The following is a 26,740-nucleotide window of genomic DNA, read 5'->3' as shown; positions in this document are numbered from 1 at the left end:
CACCATTTTGGCAGGGCTAGTATTTACATGATTATCAACATCTTGTTCTTAACTGTGACAAAAATCTATTCAGATTTTGAGTATCAGCCACGGGTTGTGACTTCAGATACTGTCTGGAAAAATTAAAAGGAGTCACTTTAAAGTAATTATCCAGATTATTCAGTTTCTCAGAATTTTAATTTCGTCTGAAATGTTCTGATACTTAAGGCTACAAAAACAAAAAGCATAGAAAGACAGTAGTGATTGATTTGAATTCCAAATCTTGCATATGTGGACAATCCAAAAGAATTTAACTTGAGAGTAGGAAAATGCAGAGTGGGCCCATGGGAAATAGTTCTTCCCATAGAGTGTGTTATTTTTTACGTAGAAGAGGGAATAGACTATTAAGAAAAATTATTTCTTCCAGGCACAATCCCAAAAATGTTGCTGATGAACCACTGAAGAAATAGCTTTTCAGTGGTTCATCAGTTTAAACTGCATTGTTACATCTTAAACTAGTAAGATATTTCAAACACTAACACTTCAAATTGCTTCTAATTTGTAAAAGCTGCTTCTATTTTAAATTGTATGATTCATGGGACTTCGTAAAGTTAAATTTTCATGAAATATTAAAATAGAATTCATGATTTCATGAATTAGGATTCCATAAATGCATCAAAAACATTTTTCCTGGCATAAAAGTAGGCTGTAGGTTGCTGTATTACCTCATTTGAGGGTGGAGAGGTTGTGGATGCCAAGTCATCCGGGATGATTGGAGAACTCACGGGAAGAGAGACGGCTGACGTACATTTGCCCTTATTAATTTTCTCTTTAACATCTTCAAGTAGCATCTCCAACTTGAAGATTTCACCTTCCACTTCTCTAATAGACATAAACAGGCATCGTATTGGGTATGCAGTCAACATTCTAATTAGTAGCAACAGTTTGTGAATATAGCACTGATCTATATTATTAATGTGGTTTGGCTTCAGACAGGAAGGATAATGGACACCCGCCCTGACATGCATCCTGTTTATAGTCTCACTCCAAAGGCCTGGGCTCTAATCCTCATTTCATTATTCATTAGCTGTGTATCCTTGGGGAAAATCACTTAATCTTACTATGCCTCCAATGTCTCAACTATAACATGGGATAACAATACTCTGCCCATCTGGATCTAATTATTTTGAGGTCCCTTACAGTTCTAAGTGCTATGATTCTATGGAAATAATGATTTATGTTAAATGAAAAAAGGAAGGACATGAAATATCTGAATAATCTGATTAATAAGCTTGATCTATAGGCATATGTACATATATGTATACATGTATAAACAAATGTATATGTATAAATGTACACATAAATATAAATACCTAATTTCCCCGAGCCACTACATTTACAAAAATTTACCTCATATTAATCCACAAAGAAAAATCTCAACAAATTCCAAAACATTAAAAATTATACCACTGCTTTCTCACTAAGATCAGGAAAAGACACCACTCCTTTTCAACATTGTACTGGAAGTCCTATCTAATGTAATAAGACAAGAAAAGAAAATGTAAGGTACACAGATTGGAAAGGAAGAAATAAAAGTGTCTTTGTTCACAGATGAAAATCCAAAAGAACTGAAAAACTAGAACTAACAGGCAACTATAGTGAGATTGCAGGATACAAGGTTAATATATAAAAGTGAATCATTTAGCTATATAGTATGAATGAACAAGTGGAATTTCAAATTAAAAATATCATTTACATTAAGATCCAAAAAAATGAAATACTTAGGTATAAATTTAACAAAATATGTACAAGCTCTATATAAGGAAAACTATAAAACTCTGATGAATGAAATCAAATAACTAAACAAATGGAGAGATATTCCATGTTTGTGGATAGGAAGATTCAATATTGTCAAGATGCCAGTGCTTCCCAACTCAATCTGTAGATTCAATGCAACCCTCATCAAAATCTTGGCTAGTTCTTTTGTGGATATTGACAAAATGACTCTAAAGTCTATATGAAGAAGCAAAAGACTCAGAATAGCCAACACAATATTGAAAGACAAGAAAAAGTTGGAGGACTGATTACCCAACTTCGAGACCTACTATAATGCCACAATAATCAAGGCAGTGTGGTATTGGCAAAAGACCAGTGGAACAGAATAGAGAACCCAGAAACAGACCCACGTAATTATAGTCACCCTATCTTTGACAAAAGAGCAAAGGCAATGCAATGGAGAAAAGATAGTCTTTTCCACAAATGGTGCTGGAACAATTGGATAGCCACGTGCAAAAAAATGAATCTAGACACAGACCTTATACCCTTCATAAAAATTAACTCAAAATGCATTACAGACCTAATGTAAAATGCAAAAGTGTAAAACTCCTAGAAGATAACATAGTAGAATTATCTGATAATCTTGAGTATGGTGATGACTTTTGAGATACAAAACCAGACACCATCCGTGAAAGGAATAATGATAAGCGAGACTTCACTAAAATTAAAACTTCTGTCAAGAAAATGAGAAGATAAGCCACAGAGCCAAGAGACAATATTGGCAAAAGACTGATAAAGATAACCATTATCAAGGACACCTGGGAGGCTCAGGGGTTGAGTGTCTGCTTTTGGCTCAGGGCGTGATCCTCAGGTCTGGGATCAGGTCCTGCATTGGGCTCCTTGCGGGGAGCCTGCTTCTCTCTCTGCCTATCTCTCTCTCTCTGTATCTCTCATTAATAAATAAATAAAATATTTTTTTAAAAAAAGAACCATTATCCAAAATGTACAAAGAACTCTTAAAACTCAACAATAAGAAAACAAACAACCCAATTTTAACGTGCTACAGACCTTAATAGACACCTCACCAAAGAAAATATACAGATGGGAAATAAGCCTATAAAAAGATGCTCCACACCATATATCATCAGGGAAATGCAAATTTAAACAACAATGAGATGCCACTATACGTTAGTAGAATTGCTAGAATATAGGATGCTAACAACACCAAATGCTGACACGGATGTGGAGCAATAGGAACTCTCATTCATTGCTGGTGGGAACTGAAAATGATACAGCCACTTTGGAAGACAGTTTGACAGTTTCTTTCAAAACTAAATATATTCTCACCATTTCATTCAAATACTCCTTGGTATTTACCCAAAGGAGTTAAAAGTTATGTCGACACAAAAACTTGCACACAGATGTTTATAGCAGCTATATTCATACTTGTCAAAACCTGGTGGCAACCAAGATGTCCTTCAGTAAGTGAATGGATAAGTAAACTGGTACATCTAGACTGGAATATTATTCATCACTAAAAAGAAATGAGTTATCAAGTCATGAAAAGACATGTAGGAACCTTAAACACATATTACTAACTGGAAGAAGCCCAATCTGAAAAGTCTACATATTGCATGATTCCAGCTGTGTGGCACACTCTGGAAAACGCAAAACTATAGCAACAGTAAAAAGATCAGTGATTGCCTCGGTTGGGGTGGGGGGAGGGATGAATAGGTGAAGTACAAAGGATTTTCAGGACAGTGAAAATTCTCTGTATGATGCCACAAAGATGGATGCAAGTCATTATACATGTGTTCAAAACCACAGAATGTACAGCACCAACAGTAAACCCCAATGCAGACTATGGCCTTTGGATAATTATGATTTATCTGTGTAGGTTCATCAGTTGTAACAAATGTACACTTTGGTGGGGGATGCTAATAATGGGAAAGGCTGTGCATGTGTGCAGGCAGAGATACATGGGAAATCTCTCTACCTCCCTCTCAATTTTCCTGTGAAGGTAAAGATGCTCTTAAAAAATAAAGTCTAAAAAAAAAAAAATAAAAATAAAATAAAGTCTAAAAAAATTATACCACTGACATTCTTTGATCATTGGAAAGTAATAACAAAAATATGGCAACAACAGCAATAAAAAAACCAATTGGAAATTTTATTTATTTTTTTTTTAATTTTTTTTAATTTTTATTTATTTATGATAGTCACAGAGAGAGAGAGAGAGAGAGAGAGAGAGAGAGGCAGAGACACAGGCAGAGGGAGAAGCAGGCTCCATGCACCGGGAGCCTGATGTGGGTTTCGATCCCGGGTCTCCAGGATCGCACCCTGGGCCAAAGGCAAGCGCCAAACCACTGCGCCACCCAGGGATCCCCCAATTGGAAATTTTAACACTCATACTAATAACTCTTGGGTTCCTAGGAAATAAAAATAGAGATTAGGGATACTCTACAAGTGAGTAATAGATGAGAAAACAACATGTAAAACCAATATAACGTAGCTAGTGCAGTACTTTGAGGAAACTTATAGCTTAAAATGCATTTACTAGGGGGAAATGTTCAAAATAAATGATGTAAATATTCAAAACAGGAAGATAGAAAAAGAACGACAAGATAAACCCCCTTAAAGGAGAAATAAATGAAACTGAAAAGAGACCAATAAAACAAAACATTTTCTTTGAAAATATCTATAAAATAAACCAGTAAAAAGTCTGACTGAAAAGCATAAGTAACAGTAAGAATGAAAAAGGAAAGATAGGGATGTCTGGGTGACTCAGTGGTAGACTGTCTGCCTTTGGCTCAGGTCGTAATTCCCGGGTCCTGAGATCAAGTCCTATATCAGGCTCCCCACATGAAGCCTGCTTCTCCCTCTGCCTATGTCTCTGTCTCTCTGTCTGTGTCTCTCCGGAATAAATAATTTAAAAAAAAATAATGAGAAAAGAAAACAGAAGAAAAAATTTTAATCAAATAAGATTGACCAACTCTATGCCTACACAGTTTAGAATCTAGATGAAATGGACAAGTCTCTAAGAAAACACAAATTATTAAAATCTACTCAAAAAGAGGTAGGAAATCTGAAAAAAAAAACAGAGAAAAAAATAGAAAAGATTATTGAGAATCTATCCCCTAAAAAGGCACCAAATACAAGTAGGATTATGAGTTCTAGAAAGACTTTTAAGTAACCTTTTTGTTTTCTTTTTTAAAAGATTCATTTATTTATTATTTATGATAGACAGAGAGAGAGAGAGAGAGAGAGGCAGAGACACAGAAGGAGGGAGAAGCAGGCTCCATGCTGGGAGCCCCGACGAGGGACTTGGTCCCGAGACTCCAGGACGGTGCCCTGGGCCAAAGGCAGGCGCCAAACCGCTGAGCCACCCAGGGATCCCCTAAGTAACCCTTTTGAAACATAAAAAGAAAAGGGAAAATTTCCCAAATCATTTTATTGTTAAATATTAGGGTATTTATTGATATATGTTATTATATTAATAGATTTAGGAAATAAACTAAATAGATCTCTACCTCCCATTTGATTAAACATTTTCCTAAATTAAAAAAATATACTCCTAATAAAGTAGGAGTAGAAGAAAACCTTCTTGATAAAGCTTATCTACTTGAAACTACAGCAAGCGTCATACTTGGAAAAAAAATCCCCCTTAGTGTTCAGAACATGATAAGAATGATTGCTTTGCTACTATTATTTATCATCGTTTTAGAAAACCTAGCAAATAAAATACACTAGTAAAAAGAAATGTGATATATAAGAATTGGAGGGAAGAAAAGATAAAGTATAAATATTTAGGAGGGAACTGGGAGAGAGGAGAACCTATCATTATTTTCAAATGCTATGACTGTCATACCTAAAAACTAAGACAATCAACAAACAGAACAGAATTGGGTAAGGTGGCCCAGCACAAATTGAATATATGATTTTTCTTTGTTTCTTGTATATCAATTATGGAAAACATCTGTTACTCATGTTCAGAAAACCTATAAAATACCTAGGAATAAGTCTAACAAAACATACATGAAATCTACATGAAGAAAACACACTCCTGGATGGGAACACTCATTACAAGGTTTCAACTCTTTAATCTGTAAATTCAACACCATCCTGAACAAAATTCTAGTGGAATTTCATTAAGGAAGTTCGGCGAGCTGATTATAAATTTTATGGGTAAGAAGAGTGCAAGAACAGCTAACAAAACTTAAAGAATAAATATTTCAAAATATACACTGCACTGCAGTCATTTAAAACTGTGTGGTTAATGTGGGAATAGAAACGTAACTCAGTGGGATAGAAGAGAACCAGTCCCATCTACACGTGGAGAGGTTTGTTTTTTTTTTTTCTTAATAGGATAAAAGTGGCTTTTCTACCCAGTGGAAAAGCCTGCTCTACTCAGGAAGCAGCAGGAGAAAGATCTCAGCATGGAAAGCTATATTCATCATCAAGTAAAAATATAGGAAAATATGCTCTAATCTAGCAAGTAAACAAGAACTGAGCAGAGGACAAGGAGAGGCTGAAAATCTGAAGGAAGTAAAATGGTGGAGCAAGGCCTGAAGGTCGTGGGAAGAAATGGGTTTAAGGACCATGGCCATGTGGGTTGGAAGTGAGTGAGGAAAGAAAGAGGAGGTGAAAACATGCAGATCTAGAGGTGGGGAAAAGACATTTTTTAAAAAGTTGATTTATCTTTTAGTTATCTCTACATCCAACGTGGGGCTTGAACTCACAACCCTGAGATCAAGAGTCACCTGTTCTTCCAACTGAGCCAGCAAGGCACCTAGGAAAAGACTTTTTTGAGGGAATTTGTGATCTTTTCTGCAAAGCAGAAGACAAGCTGATATCAGAGAGAAGTAATTGGTGGAGGCAGGGCCCCATTTCTTGGCCCCCTGGCTTCTGGTGTTAGCATGTGAAATGACCATCAGACTGCTTTCTGACAAGATGCATGTAATAAAATAACTATTTTTGCTTATTACCTTTTAAAAGCAACAATAAGGTTTTCACAAGAGCACATAGTGGACTTAAGCAAGTAATTAGTCAGTGAATCTGCAGAATTCTTTCCCTTGCAATGGCCTTTGGACTCAACACTTAGAAGGTTCTGGACAATTAATTGTATGGGTTTCTGCTCCTTGCCACTTTATGCCTATGTGAGAACAAGAGGACCAGTGTCAAGATGGGTAGCCTCACTTGCTCTGACATGGTTTTAACTCAGTTTGAGGAGAGACTGGGTCCTTCCCTTGCCCCAGTATTGAAAGCTTTTCCTGTTTCTGGGATATAATTGCAGTTGAAACTCTTTTGATTTATACTGGGTCCAGCACACTGTGGGTGTAACTAGGATATAAATACGGCGTTGCATAACTTTGGTCTTACTGCACACAGAGGCCTGACTTTAAAATGACTGCTCAGACAAGTGGGATTCCTTGGAATAGAAATATCCTCCCTCTATTAGTTTTTAAATAAATAGTGAAAATATGTAGAGATCTTTCTTTCCCACAAAACAAAATAAGCCTTTGGGCGGGGGGAAAGAAGTCAATATTAAAACCTCATCCTTGCTGTCTAATTATTCCGTGTTGAAATAACAGTAGACAGAGATTCCGTTCATCTTAAGAAAGTAAAATTGTACTTTGGGGAAAAAAACACCTCAGGACATGAATGCCAAAATATAAACCATTCAAGTAATCTGGCATCAAGAATGATTCCATGTTAAAACGCTATGAATAGAAAGGGCTGAATTTACAAGGATTAAGCCTCCTGAATGAATTCTTTTAAACCATACCAGGAAATTAAATGGAAACAATCCTAGCCTTAAGTCCTGGAATACATCTTAAAATTATTTGGGTTGGAGAGAGAGGAGCGCAGGGCCAGAAAACATGGCCAGTTGGAAACTTCAGTGAGTTTGCTTCCAAGTTTCTAATGTGAATTAACTCAGAAGTCATTTTCCCTCTAAGCTTTAATATCGTCCCTTTATGGGGATCTGTGGGTCCCTCAGCCCCACATTAACCAACCTAACAATGGTGCTTTTGTGCCCACTGCCCCTCTGGAATTATCTGTGGATGGGAAAGAGGGGGACAGAAGAACCAGCCAGGGGGAATAGAGGCACGACATGAGGAGCTTGGAGAGAAGGCTCTCTGGGGTGAACGCATGAGCCCTTCTATGGTTTTCTTGTGCCGTTCCGGGTCTCAGAACCAGTTCTGACACCCAACAAAGGACAAGATTGTGGTACAAAATCTGTCCCCCATGAGACAGCTGTTCCTGTCTAGGCCTCCATCCAGGTCAGTGCCCAGCACAGGACTTCATATGTAGCAGGAATTCTGCGCTGTGTGTCGCCAAGGGGTAACAGTGGCACTGGTGGCACACTTTTAGCTGATCCTAGATCAGGGGCTGTGCAGGCACGAAGCCAGCAGCCACATCAGAATCCCACCTGAAGGAGGTTGCCTCTGCCCCCTCCACCTCACACAGTTTAAGCCTGACCTTTCTGGATCAAAATCACCGACAGCTGGGGATTCATGCCTGTGAACCTGTTTCAAAGTCAGATGCTTCTCCTTGTTGTCCAGAAACTCCTGCTCCAGCAGTTCAAGGTGTCCCTGTAACTTCTCCAGGACCTGCAGCAGTGAAGTCACCAGAATCATACACATGTAAGCCTCTGCATGTGGTTGTTTCCCCCCGAAATACAAGGAGGGTGTACTCTACAATCGGTTCAAAATGAAGTCACCATCCTTCTCCTGGCAATTGTTTTGTTTCAGAGTCTGGCCTCTAAAATGCAGACAGTCCGAAAAGCCACCTCCATGTTTACAACATCCTCCTAGCACACAGCCTTTTCAGCACGCTGACCTGATTTCTCTCTCAGAACCCCATCAGGGGCCTCTGAACTCCCCTAATAGGATGTCAATAATCTGCGCTTTTGCAGAACGAGTTTTAGCTTATAGAGCACTTTCCTGTGCATTATCTTAGTTAATCCACACATCAATGTTGTCAATGTTGCAAAATAGATTTTATTATCTCAGTTGCATACAGGAGGAAACCAGAGCTCTAGGAGTGATGTCTGAAGCTACGTAGACCTTAAAAGGGACTGATGTGAGAGGACCCGAGTTTAAGTTATGGCATGTGGAGTGCCATGTGAAGTTTAGCCAGAGTTTCGAATGGGTCTTTGAGACATCCATACACACAGCTTTGGGCAGATGAATACTTACACCATGCAAGTTAAGGTCTTGTCTTGATGTGTAGAAGCTTCAGCTCCCTGAGCACTGCCTGGGTGTGGCCCTCAGCCAAAGTATGAGAAAGAAAAGTTATATCAGGCACAACAATACCTGGTCTCAGAGATTTTATTCCAGTTGGGATAAGAGACTGGATTTGAGGATTTTGCCATGGTTCAGTAGAAGAAGTGAGACCTAAGTCAGGCTTGAAGAATGCTCAGGAGGGCCTGGACCAGGCAGTGTTCATGAACATGGAAAGCAAGAAATGACTGGCGAGATATTGCATATAACACAATGGGGTTACGGGATCAGACATTCCAGGGTTCAAGTTCAGACTCTTTCACCTAATAATTGTGTGATGTTAGTCAGCTTGAACTCTGAACTTCAGTTTTGTCATCTGAGATAAAAATAGCCTTCACCTCATACTGTGAAAATTAAATGAGTTCATGCTGAGTGCCAGGATTTCTGATTTCTAAAATCAGATTTCTGATTTTAATTCTGATTTCTAAAAATGAAAAAAAAAAAAAACAAGTTTGGAAACATATTGGCCAAAGGACATACAAAATGGCAGGTGTGGTCGATGTTTTCCATGTCCCCTACCCCCAGATTCATCCTCTGTCTTTTCTGCGAGCCAGCCGGGAGGCTGACCTTCAGTGGACCACCTCTACAGGCTCCCTCGCCCCGGCATTGGTTTCAGCCAATGGAAGGCAACAGGAGAAGAGAGAAATGCAGAAGGATGAGGGAGGGGTCTCTATGTCCCTGATGTCCTCCTGCCTGTATCAGCTACTCCTGCAGCTATAGCTACTCTTCCTGGGCTCCAAAATCTGCTCTTCTTCCTCCCCTCTGCCCCACTGTTCTTACCAGCACTGTTGTAAAATGATGCCTTAGTAAACTCTCCTCGGTTGCTCCACTGGAGTAAACCACCAGGGTCTTGTGAGGACCCTGACTGACACTGTAAATCTCACAGACAAAGCTCAGGCTTCCAACTTGGGAGGCAGAAAAAATGTGAAACCCGACTTAAAATGAGGAATTTGAAAAAGCTAATGGATCTGAATGAAGCTGTCAACGTTAGACTAGTAGAATTTTCAGTGAGAGCAGGAGAACCAAGTGGAGATACCCACAAGCATTTGGAGCTGTGGATGAGAAGTTAGGACCAGTAATTTAAGAACTGGTAGATGGGAATGGCAGTGAAAACCTTGAGAAGGAATTAGGTGTTCAAGGGAAAGAGAAAAGAGAGAAAGCCAGTCACAAGTTGTAACTTAAGATCTTGGGATTTAAATTGTGTTCTCTCTCAGAAGAGAAGGCATGGTTTTCTAGCCATAAATTACCTCCTGTAATTCTCACAGGAACTCTGAGATGGGAAGACACACCACATGGCCTTAGGTCATAACCACCAATACATAGAGCCAGCGTATCTGCTCCAACATCCAACTGCTTTCCATCCTGTGGTGCTGCTCATGCTGACGTTAGTTTTAGCTCTGCTGGCCTTCTTCCAGCACTGAACCAAATGGATCTGGAACTCTCAGGCCAAGGCTGACGCTGTGCGGAGTCACCTTGACTCTCTGTCCTAGCATGAATCCCCACACGTCCTCCAGCATCAAGGAGAAACTTCCTGGATCAAAGCCGCAGAAGGCAGGTGCCTGGAACCAGTTCCCTCTGCTTTGTTCAGCCCTTTGAAAATCTGCGTTCCCCCGTTCCTGAAAGCCCAGGGTTTTTTGGTCTCTCCTTTATCATTCACTCCTCAACTCCTGCAATCTGGCTTCTACAGACCTACCATTTTATTGAAACCAGGTTTGCCAAGGTCCATCGTGATCTCGTGGTTGCTGAATCCAATGCACTCCTTGATTTGACATTTACTTATTTGACATTTCCCCTTGTTTTCTTCTCTTCTTTCTTTCTTTCTTTCTTTCTTTCTTTTTTTTGTCAGATTGTATTTATTTATTCATGAGAGACACAGACAGAGAGGCAGAGACACAGGCAAAGGGAGAAGCAGGCTCCATGCGGGGAGCCCGATGTGGGACTCAATCCGAGGACCCCGGGATCAGGCCCTGGGCCCGAGGCAGATGCTCAGCATCTGAGCCACCCAGACATTCCTTCTTTTGGCTTTAACAGCTCTGCCGCCTGTAGGTCCACCTTGACCTTTCAGGCCACTCCTCGTCGGTCTCCACTGAGGACCCCTCTTCTTTAACCTGCCTCTGTTTGCAGATTCTTTCCTTTCACTTCTTTACTGCTTACTTTGCATGTTGCCTGGGCAATCTCATAGACTTCATAGCTTCAACCCACAGCTAGACCCAAGGTCACCTTTCTGGCCCGAACAACTCCTCTAAGGCCTAGATCCACTGATTTAATTGCCTACTGGATCTCTCCAGTTGGATGTCCTATAGGGACCTCAGCATGAACTTGACACCTTGTCTCCTGCTTGCCTCCCACACCCATTAGGAACTGGATCTTCCATTTTTAGTCCTGACCTTGGTTGCCCAAGCTAGAAATCTGAAACTCATCCAAGCCTCCTCCCTTCCTTTATTCACCGGTCTTAATCTGCCACCACTTTGTTAAACTCTTAGATTTGTTCCCCTCTCTATACTCATTGCCAATTTTGTTTCAGGCCCTCATAACTTGTTACCTGGAGTATGACTTCCTAGCTATAGCCTTGCCCCCAGGGGCTTGCCACTCCTTGGCTTTCAATACTCCAATTTTGCCCCATCACTCAATTTCAGGACCAAATCTAAGCTCCTTATCATGTGTGTAAAGGTCTAGTCCTAACTCTCCCTCTAGTTTCCTCCTTTTCTCTTCACCACATGTACCCTGAGCTCCATCTGGCCAATTAAAATGCCATACAGTTCCTTAAACTATCAGCACTTTCTGCCCCCTGTGCCACTGTACCTGCTGATTCCTTTTCTTGGAGCACCCCCTTACCCCTACTTTGCCAGTCTCACACATATTCATCCTACACTATCAAGCTCAGAGGTCAATCACTTCTAGGGAGCCTTCCAAAGTGCCCTCTAATTGGCAAGGGTGAGCTTCTCCGAGGCTGCTATTAGCATTGTATGTAACATTTCTTGAGCTTCATGCTGTTTGTCTATTTACCAATCTTTTGTTCCTAGGAGACTGTCAGCCACTTGAAATTGCTCTTTCATCTCCAAATCCCTAACACCTAGTACAAAGTCTGGGACATAGGAAGTACCTGATAAGTGTGTGTTGAATGAATGAATGAGTTATTTGATTAATTCAATGAGTGAATGAATAATGCACTGTGTCTCTTAACATTGGAGTCTTCCTAGTTTTTGTCTATGCTGTCTGGTTTCTACTGCATAGCCTACCCTGAGTTTTGTTTTGGTTCTTCACATCAGGACTTCTGACCACCTGCCTTCTGACCACCTGTTGCTGACCTAATGGCCTGAGCGACATATTTGACCTTGCACATTTCTGGCTCTAGTAATCTCAGCTTTTTACCCAGTTGCCATGCTCCACCCCCCACTTCCCACAACCCTGGCACTGAAGAACAAGGCTGTGTGGTTACAATATAAATTAGTGATTTGATGAAATGCAACAACAAGTAAGCATGGGAAAGTCACAGATTTTGATCTGAAAAGCATAGCTTTAAGATCAGTTTAAGTTTTCAAAGGTTTATATACTGAGTTTTCAGATACTGTCACATTTTATAAATGTATCCCCCAAGACCCAACAACTCTGGATGAGTTTGCCCTTTATAATAACTGACATGTTATTCTTTTAAGGCTATTATGGTCTCAGATTTATTGTGGGGTGACTGCTAAGAAATAATAGCCATAAGTAACAGATTCACCTAAGAATGAGAGAGGGCTAAATAACTATAGAAATAGAGTTTTAAGCTCTTTCAGCCCCAGTAACACAAAGCTCTTGAGCCTCAAATAACCAATGAGATACTCAGCCTCAGCGTGTTGGGAGGTTGGGTGGGGGCAGATGGGAAGATGGGGAAAGGGAAAAAATGTAAATTAAACACTGACAACATTTTGTACTGGTTACCAAATATATCAAGCTTGAAATATGTCTTTATTTTTTATTTATTTTTTTGAAATATGTTTTTAAATCTTAATTTAAGTCAGCATTAATAATTAAGGACATAATATATGTAAGACACAAAGCCAGGCCTCTTGAGGTTACTGCCCTTAATCTTCAGCAAAGCATTTCCACCCCCACCAATGTAGAGAAAACATGGTGCTATAAAGTCATTTATATTTACTCATGTCAAGTTCCTTAACAAAGATGTTTAAAACTGAATAAAATTTATTACCAGTTTCTTGTCTTGCAAATGATAGGGAGCGTCCTGTGCTATGGTTTTGGAAAATTCTTGTACCTGCAATGGAAAAGTGTAATGATTCATTAATGGCATGATGTCTTATGTCTGAATTTGGTCTTCTATTGGCCATAATTAGCTTTAAAAATATTACTTTAATCTTCAGTTGATCAGTCTGTTCTTTTAACTTCTGGCACATCTGTTTCCCTCGGGTTATCTTTTGAAATATGTACGAAGAACTTGGGGAAGGGTCTTTCTGAGAGGTTGATGACACCTTAAAGAGACTGGCCTCAGATTCTATTCCTGTATAAGAAAGAATAAGTTTGGCTTCCATTTGTCTCAACTTCACTGCAGACTTATTAAGTACTAAAAATAGAAGTCTGTAGCAACCACCACCATTTGCTATTAAAAAAAAGTTTTCAAAATGTATATCTAAATCAAAAAGGTTTAAAAATGTTAGTACCTAAGGCGCCTGGGTGACTCAGTTGGTTAAGCATCTGATTTTGATTTTGGCTCAGGTCATGATCTCAGGGTCAAGAGAGCAAGCCTGGCATCTGGTTCCATGATGGGTGTGGAGCCTGCTTAAGATTCTCTCTCTCTACCTCTCCCTCTGCCCCTCCATCCATCTCCTCTGCCCCCCCCCACAAAAAATAAAAAAAAATAAAATTAAAATGTTAGTACCTGTGAGATATTCTTGGTGAATATGTATTGTGGTTTCCATCTGTACAAAGGATAAGAAACATTATTTATTGTTGATGAAACTGGTCAATGACACCATTATTCCAAGTGATCCAAAATGTTGTGGTCATCATGGGGGCATCCCAGAATTGTGTCAAGAGCTGAGTCCCTGGTGCCAAGGTTGAATTCTACTCTGACACCTATCTGCTGGGTGACTCAAGGCAATTACTCCATGAACCTCAAATTCCTCAACAATGAGGATAGAAATAGAACCTACCTCCTAAGGTTGTTATGAGGATGAAATGAAATAATATCCGGTACATGGTAAGCATTCCTAACATGCCAGCTGTTACTACTACCATGTTTGATGCTATTATGGGAAATACTGAAACATTTTTCCTAAAACTGTTGTCACCAGCTCTGTTGCTTCTGCTATCACTAATATCATGCACAGTAACCATTCGTTGGAAAATAACATTAAAAAATACGCATTAAATTCCAAAATGTGAGTCAAGATAGTGATTGTTTACTCACCACAGACAAACAGGACAGGAGCTTAAATTCTAGAGTGACCCACCTTGAGGGTCTTCCCACTATTCTCAACACATAAAAGCTCAGAAACACGCTAGTACCTGAGAACTCAACAGTGGTGGTCAAACTAGACTTTGGTTATTATGAATATCTCAATTGTATGGTGGATAGTCTAGTTCCTCAACCTAAACTGACAAGACTAGAGAAAAATCAGACATTTGACTTTGGACTGCCACTGCCAGGGAGGGGTGCCTAACATCCATTCTGCTCCTACACTGAGGACTTGCACACCCAGGGGGTGTTTTTCTGCAAGCAGAATGAGAACCTCTGAGACTTGCCAGTGTCAGACACAGAAACATTATGAGTCAAGGCCAGGTGGGCTGCCGGCTTCAGGTGTGTGTGTGTGGGGGGGGAGAGCGGGTGTGTGTGAGTGTTCTGCTCAAGCTTCCCAGAGCATTCAACCAAAAGAGAAGGGAGTTGAAACATGAAGGTGTGGAAATGGAAACAGGCAGAGAGTGTTCAGTCCAAAGTGCCTTCATACAAAGCTTAAGGGAAAGATCATCCTTTGATGGCAAAGTGCCAGAGAACTAAAATGCTAACAACTGAACCTCAAATAATCAATGAGATCCCAAGCCCCAATGTGTTGGGAAGTTGGAGGGGGGGATGGGAAGATGAGGAAAGGAGAAATAGTATAAATTAAACATTAACAAAATTTGGTCTTCGGGGGCACCTGGCTGGCTCAATCGGTAGAGCACGAAGCTCTTTATCTTGGGGTCGTGAGTTTGAGCTCCATGTTAGGTGTCGAGATTATTTAAAAAATAAAATCAAATCCCAATGTAAGTGTTAAAAAAATGTGGTACTAAATAGTTACCAATATAGCAAGCTTGGAATAAGTTCTTAAAGGTCTTAATTTGATTTTATTTAGCATTAATAACTATCATTAATAATAATAAGGGTGTAATGTATGGAAGACAGAAGGCCAGGCCCCTGGGGGAATTAGGCAATGGAAAGATGAAGACAAGTTTGCTGCCCTCCAGAGTATTCAAGTCTAGTGGAAGAAACAGATATTCTCAAATTACTATGATCCAAAGCAGGCTGAGATAAATGTTCTGACAGAAACCTAAACAACAGGGGATCCCTGGGTTGCTCAGCGGTTTGGTGCCTGCCTTTGCCCAGGGCGCGATCCTGGAGTCCCGGGATCGAGTCCCACGTCAGGCTCCCGGCATGGAGCCTGCTTCTCCCTCTTGCGTCTCTGCCTCTCTCTCTCTCTCTCTTTCTCTCTCTTTCTCTCTCTATCATAAATAAATAAATAAATCTTAAAAAAAAAAAAAGAAACCTAAACAACAGAGGATATGAAGGACTAACTGGGGATGAGAATGAGTGTCAGGAAAGTCACACAGTCAACTGGCAATTGAAGGAGGCCATGAAAACAAGGAGGTCTTTGATAAGCAGAGGTGGGATGTTCCACGTGGGGCAGGAGCTCAGAGGGTACAGGGCCAGAGAGCTTGGGGACCAGCCAGGTCACTGAGGATGACTCCTGGGGGATGAGAACTAAGTTTATAAGGGTAGGATGGAGCCAAAAACATGGGGAAACTCAAATTCTAGGTCAAAGAATTTGGAGTTTATTCTCTGATGGTGTTGTTTTTTGTCTAGCCCCTGATTCTTCTCAGGAAGACACCTTCTGAGCTTCTAACCAGGTCAAAGATTAGAAGTCCTTTCCATGTGCCTCACAAAGACTCACACAGATATGGATGAGCAGTGGCCCCGAGTATGCATTTCCTAGAGATTGCTTTCACTTACCTCTACCTGTTGTGAAGATTCAGCACTTTTCCTTTTCTGCTCTTGTTTTTCAATACAGTTTGACCTAGACATGCTTTCTAAAATATCTTGCACAATAACTGACTTATCTCTCAATTTAGGAGAAAAGCTGGCTTGTTTATCTATTGTAAGGGGTTTATTAATTATGTTGTTTTTAGGGGTTTTCACTTTGGGTGCAACTTTAGAGAAATCAGATAGCTGGTAATGAAACTGACCATGGCCATGTTTGAACCCATTGCCTGAAACTGCTTTTTCAGTCTGCAGTTTCTGGGGTAGCTGCCCTTGGCAACTTTTTGGTTTATCATGTGGACTCCTGATTTTAGTTAGAAAATTTATAGTTTCTTGATGGCTGCTCTCTCCAGCAGCCTGTATATCAAAGGTGTTTTCTTCTGTCATAGTTAGAGAACAACAGGGCACATTGCTGTGTTCACCATCCCTTTTGGGGCTCAGTTGGTCTGTGAGTTCTGGGGTTTGTTCTTTTGGCCAAGAATTCTTAACATGGCACAAAATAATGTTTTTAATAATAGCTTCATCAGAACTGTCAGCATCAGCAATCTCTGGGAGAGTTTCACAATTAATGCCTTGACCTTTTAAGAATTCCTCATTGGAAAGGTGATGGAGTAAAATATCAGAAATGTTTGACTTTGAAGAGTCTCTTTCATTAGTCAGAATGTCAAGATTTGTGGTAGATTGCTTCTCTGTATCATAGTTTTTGTTGATAACAGTTTTAGTCATTTTACCCAGAGTCATGGTTATGTCTGCATTTCTGCAAGTCCCTTTATATGTAGCCTTTCCTTGAGGGTCATCTACTGTTAAACTAATTTGATTTGAGACATCAAGGATGTCATTTTTTGAGGTAAAATTATAATCATTGTATATCTTAGTTTGGGAGAAATCCCCATCATAAGGCAAATCTTTTGGTTGCTTAGAAGTTGTAGCTTCTGAGAAATTGGCTTTGTCCATGTATATGCAGCCTGACCTCCTTTGTTCTTTGTTGCCTGTTCTTGATGTTAATTGTAATAGTAGATCTTCTGGTTTTCATTGATTGTCTTCATTGCATGTCCTATTCTGTGCAAAATGAGAAGAACCTCATTGTTAAATATACTGGAATAAGGTATGAAACTATGCTTATGTTGCTATTTATGCCAGAACAAAATGGATGCTTTTCATTTAGGAAATTCTGTTACAACCATGTATGCAGAATGCTCAGCCAAGTGATATATAAGCAAGGGAAAAAAAAGTTTGGGAGGATATTTAAAATTTTTTATTTATTGAATTTTGGGGGAGAATTTGGTCTCTGGTCTCCCAAATATTTATCAATTTCTCCTTAGAAATGCTATTTGGAATTTATTCTACCCAAATAGGAGCTTAGGAAGCAAGTGAAAGATTGTTATTTTAAAGTGCCAGAGGGCGGGGAGGGGGCAGCAGGGCCTGGGCCTTCCCCGCCTCAAAAATAAATAAATAAATAAATAAATAAATAAATAAATAAATAAATAAATAAATAAATAAAAAATAAAATAAATCAGTAAAATAAAATAAAGTGCCAGGGATTGCATGGTACTGAAAGCTGGCTCAGCTCAAATATAACCACCAGCCTTCTCTGCTTTGGTGTTGTTGTTTTTTTCCATCTGTCCCTCCAGACGTTCTGGTCCCTGTCTTTTTCCCCCTTTCTCCTGTATGTTAAAGAAAGGCAGAGGACTAATAGAAATAGAACCAAGGAACAAAAAGTGCTTTTGAATGCCAGCCTCCCTTTTCTAATTAAAACCTGGGCAGAAAAAAAAAAAAAAAAAAAAACCTGGGCAGAACCCAGAGAGGAGAGGCTTCTTTGCTCTGAGCAGTCCCACCTGGTTGCCACAGCCTGGTTGTAGTAGTGTATCTTAGGGGCACTTCAGAAAATGGTCAGAGCAAAACTATCTGCCATTTGATATCGGTATTTCTTTTTCTTTTCTTTTTTTTTTTTAACAAACTTGAAAACATCCATTTAGATATCTCTTTTTGACTTGCAAACTTTTGGAACAACTCCTTAGAAGAAGTAAGATTTCCTCCAGTTTTAAATGGAATAATTGAAGCTCTGACTCAACCAGGGGATCTGAAGCCACCAGCTCCCTCCTTTGCTCATATAATGACAGGGTTGAATGAGTGGATCTCTGAAACTGTCTCCTCCTCTAAATTTTTATGAGTCTGTGAACTTGTGGTTTATTAGATAATCTGAAAATCTAAAATAATATGTTTAACACCCCCAAAATGAGTTAATTCTCCAAGAAAAAGAGTAGTATAAACTAAATGTGGTAAAGACATTTACAGAACATTGTTCAAAAATCTTAATTTATAGATATGTGCCGATGTTAGAGAACTCAAATCAAAAAAATAATTTGTTTAAAGTGAAGGGGCGGGAAGAGGAAATGGAGGGAGGGAGAAGAAGGGAAGAAGGGGAAGAGGAAGAAGAAGAGGGGGAGGAGGGAATAGGGAGAGTAGGAGGATGGGAGAAGGAGAAGAAGAATCACTGTAGGATTAATTTAAATTATTTAGAGCCAAATATTTACTGTAAAGTGAGGTATATCTTCATAAACAGAATTATAGGCTACTCCAACCCAAATTGAAGAACAAGGGAAAATGCTTCCCAGAAAAGTCAAAAAAGCATGGTGGAAAAGCAAGAATTAAGAAATATAGATGTGAATTCCAGCTTCTCTACCTATTAGCTATATGCCATCAGGCAAGTTACTTAATTTTCCTGAGTCCTAGTTTCCTCTTCTGAAAAATTAGAATAATAATATCTAGTTCATAGGGTTGCTAGAAGAAGCTCTTGGCAGAGTAAAGCTCTTGGCACAGAGTAAGCATTCAATTAAGGGTAGTTTAAAAATGAAAAAAGAGTCTCAGTGTTGAAATACTGAAGAATGCTCAGATACAGAAGGCTAGATACTCTATTTGCACGGATATTTAAAGGATAAAGGAAAAAATAGTGTATATAAGACATGATCTATATAAGAGTTTTAAAACTATTTTTAAAATCTACCTGTAAATGAATATATTGTTTGATGGTGAAACTATCACTAAATAAATTTAAATAGAATGTGTCTAAGATATCCAAATGGCCAACAGGTACATGAAGAAATATTCAACATCACTCATCATCAGGAAATGCAAATCAAAATAACAATGAGATATCACCTCACACCTGTTAAAATGGCAATCATCAAGAAGACAACAACAAATGTTGGCAAGGATGTGGAGAGAAGAGAACCCTTGTAACACTGTTGGTGGGAACGTAAATTGATTCAGCCACTATGAAAAACAATATGGAGTTTCTTCAAAAAATTAAAAATAGATCTACCATATGATCCAGCAATTCTACTTCTGGGTATATACACAAAGAAAATGCAAACAGGATATCAAAGAGATATATGCACTTCCATGTTTATTGCAGCATTATTCACAATCACCAAGATATGGAAACAACCTAAGTGCCCATCAATGAACGTGTGAATAAAGAAAATGAGAAAGAAGGACATCCTTACATCTACAACAACACAAATGGACCTTGAGCACATTATGCTAAGTGAAATAAGTCAATCAGAGAGACAAGTACGTGAATGGTATCACCTAGATGTAGACTCTAAAAGAGCCAAATTCCTAAAAACAGAGAGTAAAAAGGTGATTACCGGAGAATGGGGGTGGGGGGTTGAACAGATGTAGTTTAAGGATATAAACTTTCAATGAGTAGTAAATAAGTGCTAGAGCTCTAATACACAGCATCATGAATATAGACAATAACTTTGTATTATAATCATAAAACTTGCTGAGAGACTAGAACTTAATTATTCCAACCACTAGAAAGAAATGCAATTATGTAATATGATAGAGGTACTAATTATCACTGCAAAGGCAGTCATATTATAATATATAAATGTATCAAATTAACATGTGTACACTTCAAAATTACATGATTCCACATGTCAAATATACTTCATTTTAAAAGTCTGATTTTGGGACGCCTGGGTGGCTCAGCGGCTGAGCATCTGCCTTTGGCTCAGGGAGTGATCCTGGGTTCCTGGAATCGAGTCCCACATGGGGATCCCTGCATGGAGCCTGCTTCTTCCTCTGCCTGTGTCTCTGCCTCTCTCTCTGTGTCTCTCATGAATAAAAAAATAAATTTTTTAAAGGCTGATTTAAAAATAAATAAATAAAAATCTGATTTCTGAGAGAAAAAAAAAGAGTATCTTTAAGTGTCTGCAGAGAAAAGAGAAAAGAGATGAAGTCTAGCTTTGCAGGACTTTAGTAACCCAAGCTACAGCCCCAAAACTCATCCTCATGCCTTCTTTGTATCTTTAGATGCTCCTTGCTGACCCCTAAGCCCCCCGCTTTTTTAAAGATTGTATTCATTTATTCATGAGAGACACAGAGAGAGGGGCAGAGACATAGGCAGAGGAGGAAGCAGGCTCTCTGTGAGGAGCCTGATGCAGGACTCAATCTCAGGACCCCGGGATCACGCCCTGAGCCCAAGGCAGATGCTCAACCACTGAGCAACCCAGGTGCCCCACCTTTAAGCCCTTTTTGCTTAAGAAAGAAAAGACCTTTTGTTAGCGGGATCCTAGTTACTCAAATATCATCCCACTTAAACTGATACCATTTAATTTTTGCCAAGAAAAAGAAAAAGAGAGAGACTACCAAGATAATCTACACCCTTAGCATTATAATGGACGTCTTACAGGTAGCTGTAAGGAACTGGAACATCTTCTCAGGTCGAAACCAGCTCAATCTCAGAATCCAAAGGTGAATCTGAAGAGGTTCTGGTCAGAACTTAACAGAACCTTTCTATAGACCCAATTTGGTTTACTGAGTTCACGTGAACACATCTAAGGCCATGACTGCTTATGTAGCTAACTGACAATTATGTGCTCAGCAATAGCTCACAAATCACCCTGAGCATGAACACTTAGAGCAAATAAGGCTAGCACACCCCAGTGACCCAGCCCTGTGAAAACACTTCAGTCTGGGACCTAAGCAACAGGTGTTCACCATGCTGACATCTATCCCCTGTGTGGTTTACTTTTTTATAAAGTCTGAATTTGGTGTTGAAGTGGTGACTTGTGCTAATTTGCCCAGTTTAAGAGAAGGTAACCATGGCTAGGATGATTAGGAATCTGATGGAATCTATTAAGAATGTCTAAAGAAGGGAAAACAAAAACTCCTTAGTGGTTAGAGATCAAAGATGGTCAGTGAATCATTGTTTCTGGGTAGCAGGTGATGTTTGTTTTATTCACTAAGCCAATTTAGTGGTAATAAGATGTTATGTATTATGTTTTATATTGGAGGATTATTCCCATCTTCAAAGGAAAATTGTGGGGCCATGTGCCTGTGACACTCACTTAACTTCATTTCGAATACCTACCATTGTGTTTAGACCTTTGCTAGTCTCCAGACAGGTTATGACGCAGAGGCAGGGGAGAAAGCAGACATTGTTTCTACCCACCCTTCAAGACTTCCTCCGTAAATTAAGCCACTTAACACTCAGGTCCTGAACCCTACTCTTTTAAGATCAACCCTATGAAGTGTAATAAAAACAGTTTACAGTTAGATCCAAATTCTTCTTCCTTCTTTATATGTCATAGATGTCACAGTTAGAAACTTTAAGTTCATGATCCAATTATTTAAGTTTTATTTTTGTTGGTTTGGTTGGTTTTTTTGTATTGGGGCACCTTGATAGCTCAGTCCATTAAGCATCTGCCTTTGGCTCAGGTCATGATCTCAGGATACTGGGATCTAGTCCCAAGTCGGGCTCCCTGCTCAGCGGGGAGTCTGCTCCTCCCTCTCCCTTTGCCCCTCCACCCCCACTTGGGTGTTCTCACTGTCTCTCAAATAAATGAAATCTTTTTAAAAAGACTTTTTTATTTTGGGGGCGCTTGGGTGGTTCAGTCAGTTAAGCATCTAACTCTTGGTTTTGGCTCAGATCACAATCTAGGGGTTGAGAGATTGAGCCCCACGTTGGGCTCTGCGCTCAGTGCAGAGTCTGCTTGGTTTTCTTTCCCTCCCCCTCTGCCCCTCCTCTTGCTCTCTCTCTCAAGTAAAGAAATAAAATCTTTTAAAAATATATATATATTTTAATTTTTTTAAGATTATTTTATTTTTTTTTAATTTTTATTTATTTATGATAGTCACAGAGAAAGAGAGAGAGAGAGAGAGAGAGAGAGAGAGAGGCAGAGACACAGGCAGAGGGAGAAGCAGGCTCCATGCACCAGGAGCCTGATGTGGGATTCGATCCCGGGTCTCCAGGATCGTGCCCTGGGCCAAAGGCAGGCGCCAAACCGCTGCACCACCCAGGGATCCCTACTTTTTAATTTTTAAGTCATCTCTACACCCAGCATGAGGCTCAATCTCCCAACGCTGAGATCAAGAGCTACGGGGTCTACTGATGGAGCCAGGTGCCCCTGCTATGGTTTTCTTCTACCACCTAAAGCTCTAAGTCTTCGACCAACACACACCACCGTCAACACAAAGAGGTAAAACGACAGTGGTAGCAATAGAGACTCCCCTCCATCCTGGGATCTCTGCACCTCATGGAATGAAGCCATAAACCTTTCAGCACAGATGAGAAATCCTTTAATTCTAAATCATCTTCCTTGTTTTCAATAGTAGCAATTTGGCTGCAATTAAGTAATAGAACAAAAACCCAGCATCTAAACCATGGTGGCCTGCTCCTTCCATGTTCCTTCAATTGCAAGAAATTAACTTTGAAAACTACCTAAGGAACTTCTGATGTGATCTAAACTTGTCCGTGTGTGTGTGTGTGTGTGGTCTTTTAGGTGCACGCAAAAATACTTAGTTTGACTCTTTGAATTTTCAAATTCTCTTTCTCTGTTTCTAGCTCAAGATTTCTATTTACCCATGAAGGCAAATAGGAGATGGTTTAGAATAATATGTCGTAGGCTATGCCCAAAGGCCAGGTATTCATGGATTTTGTCTCCAGTGTATGGTGTTTTAGATTCAAGTATTTTCAAAGGCAATATGATACAGGCTCCCTCTGCAAAGACTGCATTTGATTACGTGCTGGTAATGCTATCAGCTAACTTTATCTCAGAAATGTGGGTGCACACAAATAGGGTCTATATAGCTGCAACCATATACCTTGCAGTATGGCCGTCTGGTTTCCTCCTGTCATTGAATGGCAGAAGGGAGACACTCTGTTGGAGCAACAAATCAACCCAGTGCTCCCTCGAGAGCCATCTGGGTATATTATTTACAGCCCATCTTGGAGATACAGACCCTTGGTAAATGTGCATGAATCTGATGACCACCTGTTACAAATTATCTATCCTGAAACTATTTGAAAAATCTGAGCAAAAGGCTTTTGAAACTGTGAGTGAACTAGTATTTGGAGAAGCTTCCTCCCTGTGTTTTATCAGCAGCCTTTGTTTGGTATACCTGCCTTTTGGGAGTCAGTGCTGTCTCTTTATCCAATTTTCCCATTGACATAACCATGTAGTTATCTTGGATTGTCTAATTTGTGCTATGAACTATAGACCTTTGCTGTGCTTTGGAAACAGTTCGAAAACTCCTGCCAACTAATTTTCTACAAACAATTCTAATCACAAATTTTAAAGAACATTGATTTAAAGAAGTGTAATTTTTGAAAGATTTTATTTATTTATTTATTTATTTATTTATTTATTTATTTATTTATTTATGAGAGACACACAGAGAGGGGCAGAGACACACAGGCAGAAGAAGAAACAGGCTCCCTGTAGGGAGCCCAATATGGAACTTGGTCCCAGGACCCTGAGATCATGACCTGAGCCAAAGGCAGATGCTCAATCGCTGAGCCACCCAGGCATTCCTATAATCTAAAAACAAAACAAAACAAAACAAAACGTTTTCTTTCCCTAAACTTTCTAACTTAAGTTTGGCAACTCTTAGAGATAAGAGGGGCCAGAATATAAATTATGTCCTTATAGAAAAATAATAGCACTACTTCCTTAACCCCTTTCTTATAAAAAGATCAAGGCACTTTAGTAATCAGACTCTTCCCAACATGACCATGAAGTAAATATTACCTAATCCAATGCTAAAATGCCAATTTTTATCAATTTTACTTGCTATATTAAGATCCTAGAAGCGACAACCATACAAAAGGAAAATAAGGTTCAGCATTCAGCCTATTATGTTGGGCTTGTGTAGGCTTAATAAACATTAATTAAGGCACACAATACCCAGAGGAGGTATTTCTTCACCCACTCAAGCAATACCATCATCTCAGAAATGGAAACTCAGTACAGTGATAAACAATTTAGGCCAGGAAATAATTACCTGCTCAAAAGATAACAGTGCTCTGCTTCTAAATAACACTTTCCAACCAAGAGTATCCAGCCACATTACAAACTCTAATTAAACAGTCTCAGAGGCTTAATAAGTATTTCCCCTTAACCTCAACAGATTGAAGGAGAGAAAGCAAATTAGCCAGAATTACACAGAGGGTCACTAGCAGCAAAGATTTAGTCCCTTGGATTCCAGTATTAGGTGGAAAGTGAAGAAAGCAAAGGTTTATGGAGGACTCACTATGTGCTGGGCCCTCTGTGTATTTCATCTCATCAATTCTCTCCATGGCCCCTGAGATAAATACTCTATCATCCCTGCTATGGGCTAAGGAAATGAGCTCAGAAATGTAGCTAGGACAGCTCAGACTGATTCTAAAGCCAACTTGTTTCTGCTCCTATTAGACCACATGTCACAAAGTGGACAAAGTGGAAAAAGAAATAGTGGTCAGATTCTCCAGAGCTTTTTTTTTTTTTTTTTTTAAACAGGATTGGTAACTAATTTTCTTTCTTTCTTTTCTTTTTTTTTTTTTTTTTTTTTGGTAACTAATTTTCTATTCCTGCTGTAGCTAATTATCCCAAACCTAGTGGCTTAAAGCAACACAAATTCATTATCTTTCAGTTCTGGAGGTCAGAAGTACAAAAATGAGTCTCAGTGGGCTGAAATCAAAGTGTCAGCAGCCTGCATTCCTTCTGAAGGCTCTAGTGGAGAATCCATTCCCTTGCTTTTTCCAGCTTCTAAAGGTGATCTGCATTCCTTGAGTGGTGGCCACTTTCTTCATCTTCAAAGCCAACATCATAGCATCTTCAAATCTCATTTTGACTCTGACCCTCATACCTCCCCTTTAACTTCACAGGACCCCTGTGATTACAAAAATGGGTCCACCTAGATAATCCAAGACGCTCTCGTCCCCTCAAAGTCCCTAACTGAACCACATCTGCAAAACCTCTTTTGACCTGTAAAGTGACATATTCAAAGGTTCCACGGATTAAGAGGTAGGCATCTTTGGGGGCCATTATTTTGCTTATCACAGTACTATATTTTATATTTTGGAGAGTTCTTAGAAAACCAGGATCTATGCCTCATCATTTCTTCCCCAACTAGTATCTCTTGTACCTGTTACCCACAAAGCCGCTCCTAAAATAGAGCTTTGTCATCTCATGGAGCAAACTTTTTGAGATACAGTAAATACTTTAGGAGGACATATCTCAAAAGTAGAAAGTTAAAAAAAAAAACAAAAACAGTAAATGATTGGCACACCTGGGTGGTTCAGTTGGTTAGGTGACTGACTCTTGGTTTCAGAGTCCTGGTCTCAGGGTTGTGAGATCAAGCCCTGTGTGCTCATGCTCAGTGCAGCATCTGCTTGTCTTTCTCCCTCTCTTCCTTCTGCCCTTCCCCCTCCCCTCTTACTCATGAGTGTGCACTCTCTCTTTCTCTCTAAGATAAGTAAACAAATAAAATGTATTTTAAAAAATAAAAAATTGGGGCACCTGGGTGGCTCAGTGGTTGAGCATCTGCCTTTGGCTCAGGGCATGATCCCAGGGTCCTGGGATCAAGTTCAGCATTGGGCTTCCTGCATGGAGTCTGCTTCTCCTTCTGCCTCTCTCTCTCTGTGTCTCTCATGAATAAATAAATAAAATCTTTAAAAATAAAATAAAAAATAAAAAATTGGGCAACCCTCTTGGGTCCCCTCCCTCTATGGGAGCTTTGTATAATTGCTCAATAAACTTTGCTTTGCTGCCCACCTAAATAAATAAATTAATTAATTAACAATTTTAAAAATAAAAAACCATAAATGATAGCTATTTATGCATGCAACCACCTGGATGCATCTCAAAATAATTATGCCATTTGAAATAAGCCAAAAGAGAGTACATGTTCATATAAAATTCAAAAAATGCAAAGTAGTATACAGTGACAGAAAGCAAATCACTGGTTGTCTGGGGTTGGGATGCAGGCCCGGAGAAGGATTACCAAGGGACATAAGAACATTTTTAGTATTGATGAATATATATAGTTTTTTAATTTACTTTTTCAGTTTTATTTAAATTCTAGTTGGTTAATGCACAGTGTAATTGCTTCTTGGTCTTTTGGCTAAGATCAAGTGTAGTATCTGTTCTTATCAGGTTAATACATAGTGCAATATTGGTTTCAGGAGTAGAAGTCAGTGATT

The 26,740-nt window shown here is 39.4% G+C and overlaps 1 protein-coding gene and 1 pseudogene across 1 annotated transcript in view; one reads left to right on the top strand and one right to left on the bottom strand.

Annotated features, from left to right (window-relative positions):
- AKNAD1 (AKNA domain containing 1) overlaps positions 1 to 17,223 on the bottom strand; it is a 35,526-nt gene extending 18,303 nt beyond the window's left edge. Inside the window, exons 1-6 of the mRNA XM_072751306.1 lie at positions 16,243 to 17,223; positions 13,915 to 13,954; positions 13,388 to 13,536; positions 13,231 to 13,293; positions 8,236 to 8,366; positions 663 to 861 (exon numbers count right to left, since the gene is read on the bottom strand). Coding sequence (XP_072607407.1) covers positions 663 to 861; positions 8,236 to 8,366; positions 13,231 to 13,293; positions 13,388 to 13,536; positions 13,915 to 13,954; positions 16,243 to 17,223 — 1,563 coding nt within the window. The remainder of the gene's footprint in view (positions 1 to 662; positions 862 to 8,235; positions 8,367 to 13,230; positions 13,294 to 13,387; positions 13,537 to 13,914; positions 13,955 to 16,242) is intronic.
- A 9,418-nt stretch (positions 17,224 to 26,641) lies between these two features.
- On the top strand, positions 26,642 to 26,740 carry LOC112918499 (U2 spliceosomal RNA; annotated as a pseudogene).

The sequence above is a fragment of the Vulpes vulpes genome, chromosome 3, assembly GCF_048418805.1.
Source record: "Vulpes vulpes isolate BD-2025 chromosome 3, VulVul3, whole genome shotgun sequence".
Classification (NCBI taxonomy): Eukaryota; Metazoa; Chordata; class Mammalia; order Carnivora; family Canidae; genus Vulpes; species Vulpes vulpes.
This window is presented reverse-complemented; position numbering and strand designations above follow the sequence as displayed.